Genomic DNA, 15,178 nt, shown 5'->3' with positions numbered 1-15,178 from the left:
TTAACTATCTACCCAAGGGTAAGGTGCCCTACCTCTTTTCCACTCTTTTCCTTGGTTTTCTCGGTTTACGTTTGATTCGTCTCCTAGGGTGCTTTTTTGCATCTTTTTTTCCTTTAGGCGAGGCCAATTTAATTTCTTGTTTTACGAGTCAAGCTACCCAAAAAAGAGGGTCAGTTGGTCGGCGAAAAAATAAAGTTAAAATTAGAATTTTACTGATAAAATCTCCTAAAAAGGCAGCACAAACTACTACGTATAGGCACAAAAAGGTCGAATTCATGGATAAAATGAAAATTTGAACATAGAATTCTCAAAACCTTGGAAAAACTATCAAAATTTTGAAAATTTGGCAGTCTGTAAAGCAATGAAAATAAAAATGTACAGCCAAAATGAATTTTATTTTTTTTTGATTTTTGGAATATCAGGGTCGGTCGGGCCCGTAAAACAACTAATCAAATTGGTTTCACCTATCGAAAACTACGAACCATTCTTTTTTTCGCACCTTATAGCTATAAGCAAGGTTAAGCAAGGACTTATTTAGTACGTAAGGTGCCATTCCGTGGCCCTGTACTTAAAATTTTACTTACATGTTTTATTTGGAAGATTTACGTACAGGGCCGCGGAATGGCACCTCACGCACTAAATAAGTGCTTGCTTAACCTCGCTATAGACAATAGAAAAAGGTGTAAAAAAGGATTGGATCGAGTTTAGGGGTGTGGGTAATTGAATAATAAAGTGGCACACGCCTGACCACGCGACTATGGTCAAAAAGGTGTATTTCTTTATGATGTTTCGAATCTCCTTTCTCAAGCAATATTTTCCTTGGGTTTGTTTGAATATCGTCGTCCACATGACTTAAGGTTCAATCTCAAAATAAGTGTCTTGGAAAATTGGAAATTTTTCAATTCTGTGCTGCCTTTGAGATTGACCTTTTTGTCATATGAAAACATTGATTATTCCTCTACATGTAAAAAGGGTAATCTAAATCTCAAAGATGACCACAACAGTAAAACTTTAAATTTTTTAAGGTACTAATTTTGAGATGTAACCTTTAGTCATGTGAACGACGATATACAACACGTACAAAATACGAACTTAGATAAGTAAAAACATTGTTTAAATATCATCAAGTCCATGTCATTTTCAAATGGTACGTGTCAATTCAAACAAAGCGTGGGCCCATTTTTTGACCCAATATACTTTTTTGAACAATATGATTTCTTTCCCTCAATTGTAGATAATCTTGATAGAAATTTTCATCCTCGATGTGGGAAGAAGCAGGGATGTTATTCGAATTTTGAAAAATAAGATCCATGTTGGTCCTTAAAGGTCGAAAAACTCTTAGTTCTAAGGGTCATCAATTTTATAATATAAACTTTATTGCTATGCCCGTTCAAGGACAAAAATCCAATATAGCTACAATGCAATAGAATGCCCACTTTTCACAGACCCACGGAAAAATTTGCCAAAATATCATTCCAAGTGGAAATTTATACTCTAAATTTTGTCCCCACTGGAAATAATCAGATAAACAAATCCTCACTGCAAAATATTATGCTATTTTTTCTACCCACACTAACGTTTTAGGCTCGAACAATGAAATTCAACCCCCCCAGCCATATAAAAAACATGGGAATATCAATCTCCATCGAGTTTAGGTCCGTTATTTTTACCCCCACCACCTGAAAAGAACCTACCCGGTCTGTGAGGAAGGGGTGTAATATAATCTTTAACGGGATTCGATATTTTTTTATAAGTATAACACTTATAAGCATATGAAGACTCAGATTTGCAGAATTCCTAAGCATAACATAAGCATATATGTCAAAATAATTGACATATATGCTTCATGATCTGTTTAAAAAGGTTTGGTCGAGGTCAAGCAAAAGCTAGCTAGATTCAACACACTGCTTCCAAAATCTGAACACATTTTTACAAAAATTTCTGAAAGTTCACTAAAAACCTGGCTTGGGGTGAATCATAGGCATGATTCGTCAGCATAAAATAAGCATAAGCTATGTCTGGATGCGTTAAGAACTTAAGCATACACGAGCCTGACCAAGGGGCAGACACACTTGCTTATAAAAAAGAAACATGTATTGTGCTAAGCGTTAGAAACAATATATTTTTTGTCAATAAATAATACAACTCTATACTGTTGCACCAAACAGAGCCAGCTGTCTTATTAAAGTAGGCTAATTCTTAATCATGGATGACAACTTGGTATGTCCATTATTTATTTTGTCTTGAGCTAAACATCAAAATATTCTTGTCTTACTATTTTCCAAAATCGAGATATTTAAGTTACAAGTTTTAGACTTTCAGTTTTGGAACTTTAGCAATCTGAGAACAATAGAATTTTGACGTTAAGGAACGTGTAAGAATCCATTTTTAGAAATTTCAAACTTTGATATCTCGACTTTAGATAGACAAACATTCATGGAGGTTTTAATCAGGACAACAGAATGTATCTGCAGGTCAAAACATCTGATAACCAAATGCTTTCCCTATGGGCACGCAACGTCTTATGGACATTCAATGGACGGCTTTAAGACCTTTGGACGTCCTAGAAACGTACATTAGACTTCCAAAAGACGTTTGTGCTCATTGTGTTAAAGCCATTTGGACACCTTATTGTCCGATATTCGAATATCGTTACGTTCATATTTTTTAAAGTTTGAAAAAAATTCTAAAAAATCTTCTCGTCTTTAATTCATTGAAAACAATCCTTCAAGTATAACGAGCAGATTTCCTCATTCATATGAGTGAAGGTAAAAAGTCTATCACCATATTGCCCTAACAAAGCTCAAAGCTGAAATGGGCTTTTCCAGAAATAGTCGATACCCCCTGTTGAGGATATCGGATATCCAGGGGGTTAAATATCTACAAGGGAGCGGATATCCAGGGGGTTAAATATCTACAAGGGAGCGGATATCCAGGGGATACTTATAAATCAAGGGGATTATTAATAGAGTAGGATATCCAGGCGGTTCGATACTTCAAAAAATCGATATCTTCAACAGTGGGGTAAATTTTTTTCTGGAACAGCTCTTGCAGATGAAGAACGATAAACTCAATATATATATTCTTCATTCATATTTGTTCGATACTCTCCTCCGGTCAAAAGGCTCATCATTTTTCATAGGTCGAAAAGCTTCATTCTGTGTTCAGTGTCGGACGTTTATAACATTTTTGCCGGCATCCTTGCAATTCAAAATGGTTTCTCCCCAATGTTTTGGATATCCGTCCATAACTATCTTCGTTCTAATAAGAAAAAAGAGACAAAAATAAAATGATTTATGTAAGAAGTGTCATGTTAAAATGTTACTACCTCTAAATTTGATTCTTTTAATTTTTTTCAACCCACACAGACTTTAAAAGCAATAGCGTAGACAGGAGGGGCGCAAAATTTGTGTTGGAGAGCAGATTTTTATGACACTGTAATTATCTATTCAAAATGTAAAAAAGATAAATTCGAATTTCATAAAAATCTGCTCTCCTACACAAATTTTGCGCCCCTCCTGTCTACGCTACTGAGAAGTCCTTTACTTTGATTTTGAAATTAAGTTTTAGCTGTCCAAAAAAGTCCCTATTCATTCCAAACTTTATTTTCAAAGGCATCTAGGAAGGTGACTTTCCCGGAGCAAAACCTTTTATAGGGACTTACCTAGAACAATTTAAGAAATTTAAACTGTGGAGACGGACAGCAAAGAAGTTACCACGCATGTCTCAATTACATTACTACCTTATCGGGGAAAACTTCGTCGGGGAAAAGTGACGAAATTTTGGACAAGTGTGGAAAATGTTCCCCGGCCTTAATGCGTTTACCAACTACCAGCAAGTGACGAATTTTTCCCCGAACAAAATTTTCACCGACGAAAATTTTTCCCGACGAAGTTTTCCCCGAAAATGGAGAGTACACGGCCTTCATCCTAGCCTATACTAGACGTATACCGGGTAGTCCAAAAAAAGTGTCCATAAAATTCATTTTTTGACGTAGCGTGTTCTAATGTCTCTAATGACTTGGAGGCTATATTCGAGCTTTAAACATTCGATTTTTTGACGTCACTTTTAACTTTCGAAGCTCCTAAAAATCGAATTTGCGTCAAAGCACTTGAAAGACTTCTATTTTCCGAAAATCGTCAAAGTGAAACTCACTAAGAAACGACTTGAAAAATCCCGGTTTTTAGTGAAGTTCTCGCTACCTTCATCCAAGACCTCGGATGATTATCATGGTTACTTTGATTTATGCTGAGTGCACGTTGAATATAGAATCGAGATTTGTCGTCACAGCGTAATATTCATTCATGCACTGACTCACGGTAGGGTTACAATAGACCTTTTCATACTTATACTTCACAAACATCACTTGCCCCGTATTCAAACAATAACCTGGTGACTTTGCCTCAGAGATTAATCAAATGATTTTTTTTATGAATAGGAAGTACTTTTAATAAAATCACCAGTTAATCACCTTGGCAATAAATTCAAAACGATGCAAGTGATGTTTGGTATATCGATAAAGAAATTGTTATCGTAAAAGTTAAAAAGCCCTTCTTACCTTTCATTGTATAAATATATCAAGTCATTTTTAACGAAATATGTCAACCTTTTCCCTTGGTGAACACCTGAGAATGCTGCACTCAAATCATTCGGTACACCGGGGAAGACATCCTGAATATCTTTGGCTTGCCCCTCATCCGTAGTCTGTAAATTATTTAAGTTCGTTTTCCATACGTATCTCGTATTGATAATATACAGTTGTCTTTTTATGGTCATTGATGCGTCTATTTTGCGGACCCAAGGTGGCATTTTGAGTTTGAGCGGGTTTTGACCATTGTGTATACTATGAGGACCAGATGCGAATTGGAAATAACGTAAATGATACAGGAAATAGCTGAAATAAAAACAGAACAACTTATAACTTATTTCTCTTGCATACACTGTCAAATCAAGATAACAATCAACATTTATCAACATTTATCAACATTTGGAGATCCAGTTCCGTGAGACGGCGACACATAACATGGTATAAATCTGGAAACCAATGCTCTCGCATACTAAGTTGAGGTCATAGCATTGATGTCATCTGACGTCAAAAAATTGATCTCAACTGAACATTTGTAAACCTGATGAAGACTTCCACTAAGGAGGTCGAAATATTGTTCAAAATAAAATTTTATGTGAAAGAATGCCCATTTGAACGTACATAAATGATTCAAAAACATTCTCATCTAAAGTATATCAATTCAAGAATTAATCAACAGAAGAAGTATAGGCATTTTAGACTATCAATTAAAAGAGTTCTTCAATCTCATAAACATATAAAGAATTATAGAGAACGTCAAATTGAACCCCTACATTTTAGAGTTCACCCAACCTCGTCCCCGTGTATCCCAGGCTTTATTTACGTTACTGATTGACGCCAGAGAATTAGTATTATCTAGCACTCTCAGTAAGCATCAAAAAGCTGATAATACGCAGGGAACGAGGTTGGAGTTCACCTACATTTTGGGGTGCAGGCAGTTTACGAGGATCTTCTCGGATATTTTAGGGCACAAAAGTAAAAGTAAATAACAAAAGACCATTATTAATACAATAATGACCGGTTAGTGAGGGCTGTACTGAGAAATATTGCCCGAGGTCAAGTAACGACCGAGCTTGCGAGGTTGTTGCGTTGACCGAGGGCAATATTTTCAGTACAGCCCGAAAAAAACCGGTCATTATTGTATTTGTTAACCGTTTCCTTCAACTTTGATTGATTTTTAGCGCTTTATCTAGGAAAAATAGCGAAATAAAGCAGAAAAAACAAGCGAAAAGAGATAAGAAATTGCTATAATTTCTGACGTCAAAAATAAAAAATGAGAGAAATGATGTCAACGCATTGTTCATTTTCCTTTGAAAAAGTGACGTCACAATGAATTTTCCTAACGACGGGCAACTCTGGACTATGTAGGCCCGCCGTCATGCGAAAAGAACCAATTGCATTGCGCAAAAAGCCATGTAGCCCGCTTCGAAAAAGTAACCGGTTAACAATGATTAGTATCAATATATCCAAGTGATGTGACAACTTAAACTTTCATTCTGGATATACGTAAGATATACGGAAATACCGGAGAAAAAGCCGACCCTAACAAATGAAACACGATAGTCAAAATCTGGGTGCTTTTGTTAGAAAATATGAAGTCATCTTGACTTACGCAAATCAAAAATAGAGACCTTGATACCATAAGGGCTACATATACTACACAGTATATTGTCAGGCAATATTTTGACAATATATTGTTAGCTTCATTTACAATATTCCAACAATATAGGGGGATTGTTTACTGAAAGAAAATCCATTTTTATAATAAAGCACCTGTTGTTCGCTTCTTACATTACTCTTGTCTCCCGAATAGACGTCCCCCCGCTAATTGTTAAGAGAAAAAAAAATCCATCCCCCACTCTTATTAAGACCCCCCCCCCCCGCCCCGCTAATTAAATTCGAATAATTCAATATTTTAATACATTGTAGATAGACCTTAAACTTGTTAAAATTTTCCTTTTTGCTAGTATTGGTTGTTATTTTACGTGTTCATTTGTTAAAGCTTCTTTTTTGTTGTTGAAATTGATATCAGTTAAAAAAAACCTTTTTTCAAATTACCCCCCCCCCCCTCTTATTCCACCCCCCCTCTTATTCCACCCCCCCGCTTATTAAAATTTAGAAAATCTTCCTACCCCCTGCTTATTCGGACCCCCCCCCGTCTATTCGGGAGACAAGAGTACGATCCGCAAAATATATTGTCGAATATTGTTTGCCAATATATTGTGTAGTCTAAGTTGGCCTATACTCACCTATCTTTAGAAAAGACTGCCATGTAATCTTTTCCTCTGATTCTAACGGTCGCCGATGCATCCACACATTTCAAGTATTTACCACGACGTGCGATCAGAGCATATCTTGAAGTCGTGTACGATACTCCTTTAGAATTCACCATCATAATTTCATCGCTTTGTAAATAAACTAATAGTCTTTTATGGAAAGGGTAGTATACTAGTGCTGTGACTTCGAATTCAGGACATGTTTTACGATTCACATTTGATTGTGTGGTAGTGGTCCTTGAAGGAGTGGTCATTGTTGATTTAGAAGGGATGGTCGTAGTTGTTGTGGGAGTGGTCGTAGTTGTTTTAGGGATGGTCGTTGTTTTTGTTGGAGAGGTCGTAGTTGTTGTGGGGGTGGTCATTGTAGAAATTCTTATTGCAGGAGGCGTTGTTGTAAGTTTATCGTCTGATTGTTTTACTGTGCTCATCTGGATCGTCCCTGTTGTAGGCTCAGTCTTTTGTGTTTCCACTGTTGTCTTTAGTACTGGTGGTGGTTTTCCTGCAAATAATATTGAAATGCTATGATTTCATTTTGTTTCAAAGATAATTCACCCACAAGGGTTCATTCATATTTAAGCAATTTGCTCGTCGTCAATACCTAGCTGGCACAAAACGTTGTTTCAACGTTCAGTTCATCTAGCGTTATATGGACGTTGTGAACGTTAGATAAACGTCGAAAAAACGTTGTGTGCCAGCTGGGTATATTTTTTAAATGTTTGACCGTTTTTTCAATCGGTTGGGCTGAAACTGTAGAGTATTTTTCCCACTGGGGAAGAAATTTTGCTCAATTTTTCTAGAGGATTGGGGTACCAGTCACTCTGTGACATAGGGATTCCTATAATCACGCTGATATGGCTTCCACGTGCTACAAACTACCTCTTCAAGTGTCCACCATACTCAGCTTACCTATCGATTTATTATCAATGCCATGTAGCTAGACTACTCTAATCTTAATCAATCTTTACTTCATTAGTTTTCCACTTCGTATCAGTTTGAATCACAGCATTTCATATACATTACACATACATGAAATATATAAAACTTTTTTGTTAGTCAGAGATCAAGAAAATCATGTTTTTTTTATAAGAATGCACTTTATAAGAATGTTCATGATGAAAATGGCCAAAAAATTAAGAATGAAAATGCTAAGAATATCACCATCATGGAAGTTTGCTACTCAAGCTAAGAATGTAATTTTCAATTAAAAATTATCAACTACCCCCAGGAAAGGCTCCTTTAACATAAATGTAATTTCATGCTTGAGACGTATGTACTAAATGTTAAATATAAGTAAGTAAGTAAGTAAGTAATGAATTTATTTGTTTTAATAAGCGAGACGAGCGACCACACTCATAGACATAAAGCTAAACTAAGGAGGTGGCCGCACGCTACTGTTACAAGAAAAAATAGTTTCTAAGATCTTACTAGGATACATTGAAAATAAATTTTTTATAAAATAGCAATAAAGAAATGAAAAATTTAGAACGAAACTCGAAAATCGTAAAAATTAAGTATATGAAGAGAGGAAAAATAATCTTGTTAAATCTTTGAGACGATCCAATGTTAGTGTAGAGATGTCGTCATAGGCTAGGTATTTTTGTATTTCGTTCCAAATCGAAATAGATTGGTATAAAATTGAGTAATTACCATAAGTCACTGTAGTTACTTCAGGAATTTTTAAAAGACCAGACTTACAACGAATTACATTTTGACGGTCAGTATCATTTAGACGCCTATATTCAAGACTTTGCAGAAGAGGAAGAGGTAGCTTGTGATTTAAAAGTTTAAACAGTAAAATGATATTTAAGTATTTGACAAAGTCAAAAAAGGAAAGAAGTTTAAAGTCCAAAAGCAAGGGAAACGAATGTGCACGAAAATCAGAGAAGGACATAATTCTAAGAGCTTGCTTCTGGAGAATAAGAACTCGTTTAGCATGAGTAGTTTGATGTTGGCCCCAAATTTGGGCTGCATAAGAAAGATGACAATGGAAGAGAGAAAAGTATAATGATGTTAAGGTTTTTTTGTTGACATAATGTCGAAGTTTACTCATAGCCCCATTGGCTCTTTTTAATTTGTTACATACAAAGTCAACGTGATGTTTCCAGTTCAGATGCTCGTCAATATACACGCCAAGATATTTTACAACTTTGCTTGGCCTAAGCGATGACCATTGATTTTAATTTTTAAATCGTAGTTGATTTTCTTTCTGACTGGACGGAAGATCATAAGCTCAGTCTTGCTGGTGTTCAGAGATATTTTGTTTGCCTTCAGCCAATTCATCAAGAGTTTTAGATCAATATTGGCTTGCTTTGAAATTGGTTTTAGAGATTCGTTTGAAAAAAATAACATAGTGTCGTCAGCAAAAAGATTGACCAATGCATATCGAAGTGCAATGTGGAGATCATTCACATAAAGAAGAAAAAGTAAAGGGCCAAGGACAGAGCCTTGCGGGACACCATGTTCCATCGGTTTTGATCTTGAGTTCTTACCAGATACTGACACGAATTGTGATCTACCAGAAAGAAAAGAACGAAACCAGTCAAGAGCTTTGCCACGAATGCCATAAAAATCGAGTTTTGACAGTAGAATTGAGTGATCGACGGTATCAAAGGCTTTTTGCAAATCGATAAAGATAGAACATCCATACTCACCATCATCAAGAGCTTTAGAAATTTTGTTTATGCAGTAAAGAAGGGCTGTCTCAGTTGAATGATTAGAACGAAAGCCAAATTGTAAAGGATATATAGAGTTAGAATGATCAAGAAAGTTTATTAGCCGCTTGTGCATAAGTTTTTGGAAAATTTTGTCGATGTTTGAAAGAAGAGAGATGGGCCTGTAGTTTTCAGCATCAAATGGAGAGCCCTTATTTTTGAAGACGGGGATGACTTTTGCTTCTTTGAGTTGACTAGGAAAGATACCCGTAAAGAAAGAAAGATTTATGATATCTGCAAAGATTGAAGAAAGACTTTTCAGATTTGAGGAGATAATTCGAAAAGGAATGCTGTTTGGACCTGAAGCTTTATGTTCACTGAGAGATGAAATAACTTTGGAGATTTCATTTTTGGAAGTTGGAGAAACAAGAAAGTGATTGACGTTTCGATTGTCATTCTTCAGCCATTCTGAGAAATGATGACGCGTGTAAGGAATTTTAGAGCGTATCTTACCTGCAATAGTAGAGAAAAAGTCGTTAAAAACTTCAGAAACTTCTTCAGGATTAGAAGATAAAGAGTCATTGATATTCAAGGAAATGCCAGTGGAAGAAGAAGAAGAAGATATAATCTCTCTGACGCCTTGTCATAGTTTGCGAAGATTACCAGAATTTTGAAAAAAGTAACGAGAATAGTAAAGTTTTTTACTTGCACGAATAAGAGACACAATTCGATTTCGATAAAATTTATACCTACGACGGAGAAATTTTTTAAGATCAGGTGAAGAATCAGGTACTCTCAGATAGTCGTTGTTAAGGTTATCTCTGATTTCCATGGAGTAACGAATGCCTTTGGTGATCCAAGGTTTTAGTAAGAGATCAGCCTGACGCCTGGTCAATTGTTTCAGGGGAACATGCTTGTCATACAAAGAATTAAATCGAGTTATAAAAGAGTTAAAAGACGAATCAACATTTCCCCTTTCAATATCAAGAAGACCTTTCCAATCCACGTTCTCGAATTCTTCTTTGAAACCTACTTCATCAAAGTTTGACCAATCTCGACGAAAAGGAAGTTCAGGTTTATAGTGAGAGCTACAATCGGTGTTTAGAATCAAAAATTGTGGAAGGTGATCGGATATCGAGACAGTGAGGTTTCCAGAAATTGAAGAGCAGTTTAGAGGAGAGATAAAAATATCATCAATGAGAGTACTTGAAGTATCAGTGATCCGCGTTGGAAGAGTAATAGATGGAAGAATTTGATAGGCACCAAGGACGTCAAGAAATTTGGAGTGAGAGATGTCAGAATCACAAGTCAAAAGATCAATGTTGAAGTCACCCAACAGGACGAGATTTTTGTTTTCTTGACAATACTTTCGCAACAAAGGAGTTAAGATTTTTTCGTTAAAAAGGTCAATGTCGAAAAGAGGGTGTTTATAAATACATCCAACAATGAAATTTTTACGGTTTTTCAGGACAATTTCAGCAAAGGTGGATTCAAGGTTGCCAGAACTAGAATATACAAGCTTTGAAAGATCTTCACGAGGCTTGCTATTGAAAGATTTAGAAATAAAAAGGGCAGTTCCCCCAACTGTTGTGACTGCCGGGGTATCGAATGACTTAAAACCAGGGATGGAGAGAGCTCAGTATTTTCGATCGTAGAATGAAGCCTTGTCTCAGTGATACCAAGAATGCTAAAATGATGGTTGAGACGAGAAAGTAACGTAGTAAGATTATCGTGGTGTTTTTCTAAAGAGCAAATGTTCAGATGGAAGCAAGAAAAATTTTTGTTTTTTGAGAGAAAGAGAGAAGAAAATTCTTGAGTACTAAAATATTTGCAATCAAAATGATTAACATGGTCATCATATGTAAATTCATCTCGTTGTTCATCGATTTGAGAATGAAAATTAGAAAAAGTATCTGAAATAGAATTTAAGTGTTTAAAATAGGTTTTCAAGTGACTTATGTCTTTACCAATGGGTAAATTTTCATCGAATCAAGGTTAGGTAAAGCATCATACCTGCAAAGTTTACAAAGCCAGATGTTCCTTACAAATTTTGATTCGACACCAAGACACTTAGCATGAGATCGCCTTTCGCAGTTAGGACAAAAATGAAAAGTTTTAGCTGTTATTTTTTTCGAGCAAACAGAGCATTCATCGTTTGCCATTGTAAGAATTTTTGTCACTGAATGTAACAAAAGTGTTTCTCGAGCCAAACACAAAATAGAATAAAAAGAGCATAAAGCAATAATCGGTTATAAGATCTACAGGGTGTCCCTAATAAAAGTATCGAGTTTGAACATGCGATTGAGTAGAAAGTTTTAAGTGTGTATTCACAAAATTGTATTTTAAGCTCTCCCTCTTTTTTCTTTGTCATTACGTAACAATAAAAACATACTCTGCCTGTTTACAAATGCAACGAAATTACGATCATGAGAAAAATGCAACAATTAAAACATGTTTGTAAAGAATCGTATGTAAAACTATGAAAATAATAAAAATGGAATGTATGGAACAATAAAAAAGTAAAACGAGGGAATTTGAATTTTTATTAATTTTGATTTTTAAAGACGTACATTTATGCAACAGGGGAATAGTAAAAGGGCTATTGATTAATTTATATGTTGTAACTACCTTTTGTAATGAGCCTATGTGATGGAGAACGTTCTTATATTTTAGCGATAACACACACAAACTTTTTTATTCAATCGCATGTTCAAACTCGATACTTTTATTAGGGATACCCTGTACATAAAAGAAAAATCAATTGTAATTGTATTCAAAGAGATCACTGTAGTCAGGAAAAGACTCAATTAAATCATCAAGATGTGTCACTTTAAACACTTCACCATTATCACCATTAAGTCTCACGTTAATTATACCATTAAATACCCAAAATGAATCAATCGCTTTTTCATTATAAAGGCATTTAACTTTTCCCCAGAGAAATCTGTAATAGCTGCAGAGATTGTTATTTATATAGATTTTTTCAGTTAAATTGGCTTTTTCAAAAACATCACGACACGTCTCTTAAATTCTTTCCCTTTTTTGATAAGATTTTCAGCAAGTTTTCTGTTGACAAATCTAACTATAGTACGTTTTGGACCATGCTGATTTCGACTTTGATATAAACGGTGACAAGCCTCGATTTCCTTCGGACAGATTTCAATGTTTACAGCTTTCCCAATTTCGATAACTTTTGATTCTAGATCACATTGTTTTACTGAATCTTGTATACCAACAATTTCAACATTATTCCTTCGTATATACTGCTGCATTTCATTTTTTTCTCTTTCTAGCTTTATAATGTCGTTTGAATCAGCCTTGGAATTCGCAACTCGATCTAATTTAGTCTGCAAACACTCGATGACTTCAGATTTTGTTGAAAGTTCTTGTTTGAGATTATCTACTTCTGTTTTGAGTGACAGGTTTTCGTTTTGTAGTTGAATCAAAATATCATCTTTCATTTCTTGCATTTTCTTATTAATGTCATACCTTATAACTTTCATCTCGTAAAAAATCATTTCAAGTGTGATTTATTTCATAGGATCTTCATCAAAACGTATCATTGAAGAAGCAGGAGGTTGAGAAATTGAGTCATGGAATATATCCCCATCAGAAGCATCTTTATGTGTTTGTTCTTGTGTTGATTGTGTTGATTGAGTAGTGTATTCAGGAATATCAGCAAGTATTTCCTCCATATCAGCTTGTTGATGCTGTTTTCTTGTTGTTACAGGCATTTTGGCTCGAGAAACAACGCCTACTTTTTACGCGCCAAAAATCTTGAAGACACGTCTTACCTCAGCGGTAGTGAAATTAAAGTTTTAATAATAATTTTTGTCACTTTTTTCTTGTAGTCAAAATCAGGAGTGATTGGTGTTTTTTTTAATGTCTGGTTTTTTTATAGTCTGAAATAGGATCCTAACCTAAGAATGCTGTAAGAATATTTTAGGATGATTTTCCCAAAGAAGTTAAAAATGTCCATGAAATGGATTTACACCATTCTTACAAAAAAAAAAATATGAAAAAAAAATTATAGCAAACTTACCATACAACTGTTGAACAGCTTTTCTATCGCCAGTGGAGATTTGAAAGTCAGCCTCGTTTTGAAAATTCTTATTGATTGGATGCATTATTGATGTCGGATCGTTTGTATGTTCGATACCAAGAGAGTGGCCTGCAAAAAAATAAAGACAATTCTTTGTTAAAAGTGTAAAGGAACCTGAAACATAACATTTATGCTCGAATATCAAAATCAATTTTTTGACTTATGGTCAGAGCCCTTAAGTGCTTTAAAGTACGGTTGGAAAGTAAAGTTTTAACTCTGAGTATTAACATGAGACTTAAGACTAAGGACCTTAGGATCTCAGGATTTAAAAACTCAAATTTGCTCGAATAAACATGGGCCCCGTCAACGGGGGGGGGGGGGGGCCGGGGGTCCATGGCCCCCCCCACTTTCTGGTAGACCATGTCATACGTTTTTAAGAGTTTCTATTTTAAGCTGGTTTGAGACCAAATCAAACCACAAAAACTATTATTCTCCCCAATTAGATATCGTTTTAAGGTGCTTTGAGGGTGTAAAATGTGAAAGATTTTCTTCGTCGCCCAACCATGGTTGGCGACATTTTTTTCTCCAAAATGTTGGCCCCCTCACTCAATATGCCTCACCGGGGCCAATGATAAAGCTGAAAAAATAGCCTGGAAGTCACTTAACCCTTCCCAAATCGAAAAATCCAATGGAACTAAGTGGAAGTACTGAAGTTCCAGCAATTCTCGCCAGATCTTTAAATTCTGAAAAACGTTAAAATACCCAAAAGTGCCAACATATTTTGCCGCCGATTGTAGGTATATAAATATATGGAATACGAATACTTACCAATCATATGAGTAAAAAGCCAATGAAAGTCTGCATCTGCTTTCCCTTCAACCAAATCTTGATTTAAATGGATATCGCCTGCAAGACCTCTTTGATTCAGTGGGTAGAAAGCGTGGCCAAGATCTTTGAATTCCTTGGTGAATGGATAAGGATCTCTATGGAAATCTAGAGAAAATTGGAAAATATCTTATATATGAATTCTTTATGAAACATTCATTGAGTTTAAAGCTCCGAAGCGGCTAGGGGGGATAAGACTCTTGAATGGGAAATGGAACCACTGGAAGAGCCATTTATTTCCCATTCCCAAAGTGAAATATCTCGTCAGCTTTCAACAAAAAGAACGTGTGAAAACAAACAAAGCGTTAAATTCAACCTGTCATTATGAATTCAGCGGGAGGCTTAATGCTTCACTCTTTCTTCCTTAAGAAAGGTTGAAGATTCTTCTCTAACCCCTCGGGTAAACTCCAATGAAGACACTACTCTTGTCTCCCGAATAAACGGGGGGATCCGAATAAGCAGGGGGGGGGTAGGAAAATTTTCTAAATTCTAATAAGCGGGGGAGACGGAATAAGAGGGGGGGGGGTAATTTGAAGACAAATTTTTTTTAACTGATGTCAATTTCAGCAACAAAAAAGAAACTTTAGCAAATGAACACGTAACATAAGAACCAATAAGGACAAAAAGGAAAATTTTAAGAAGCTTAAGGTCTATCTACAGTGTATTGACATATTGAATCATCATTCGCATTTAATAGACGATATCGCGTTTAGATAAATGTAATGCATTCTGGTTTCTC

General features: G+C 35.5%; 1 protein-coding gene across 1 annotated transcript; it reads right to left on the bottom strand.

Annotated features, from left to right (window-relative positions):
- Positions 1-2,734: 2,734 nt before the first annotated feature.
- On the bottom strand, positions 2,735-14,762 carry LOC136819452 (uncharacterized). The gene is made up of 6 exons (XM_067075674.1): positions 14,756-14,762; positions 14,383-14,547; positions 13,555-13,683; positions 6,835-7,360; positions 4,559-4,894; positions 2,735-3,261 (listed from the first exon to the last, which is right to left on the bottom strand). Exons 1-6 carry the CDS (start codon positions 14,760-14,762, stop codon positions 3,165-3,167), a joined length of 1,260 nt encoding a protein of 419 aa, XP_066931775.1. The 3' UTR covers positions 2,735-3,164.
- Positions 14,763-15,178: the final 416 nt, after the last annotated feature.

Source organism: Clytia hemisphaerica, unplaced genomic scaffold (genome assembly GCF_902728285.1).
Source record: "Clytia hemisphaerica strain Z4C2 unplaced genomic scaffold, Clytia hemisphaerica genome assembly, whole genome shotgun sequence".
NCBI lineage: Eukaryota > Metazoa > Cnidaria > Hydrozoa > Leptothecata > Clytiidae > Clytia > Clytia hemisphaerica.
The sequence above is the reverse complement of the archived record's forward strand: the minus strand, read 5'-3'. Positions and strand labels throughout refer to the sequence as shown.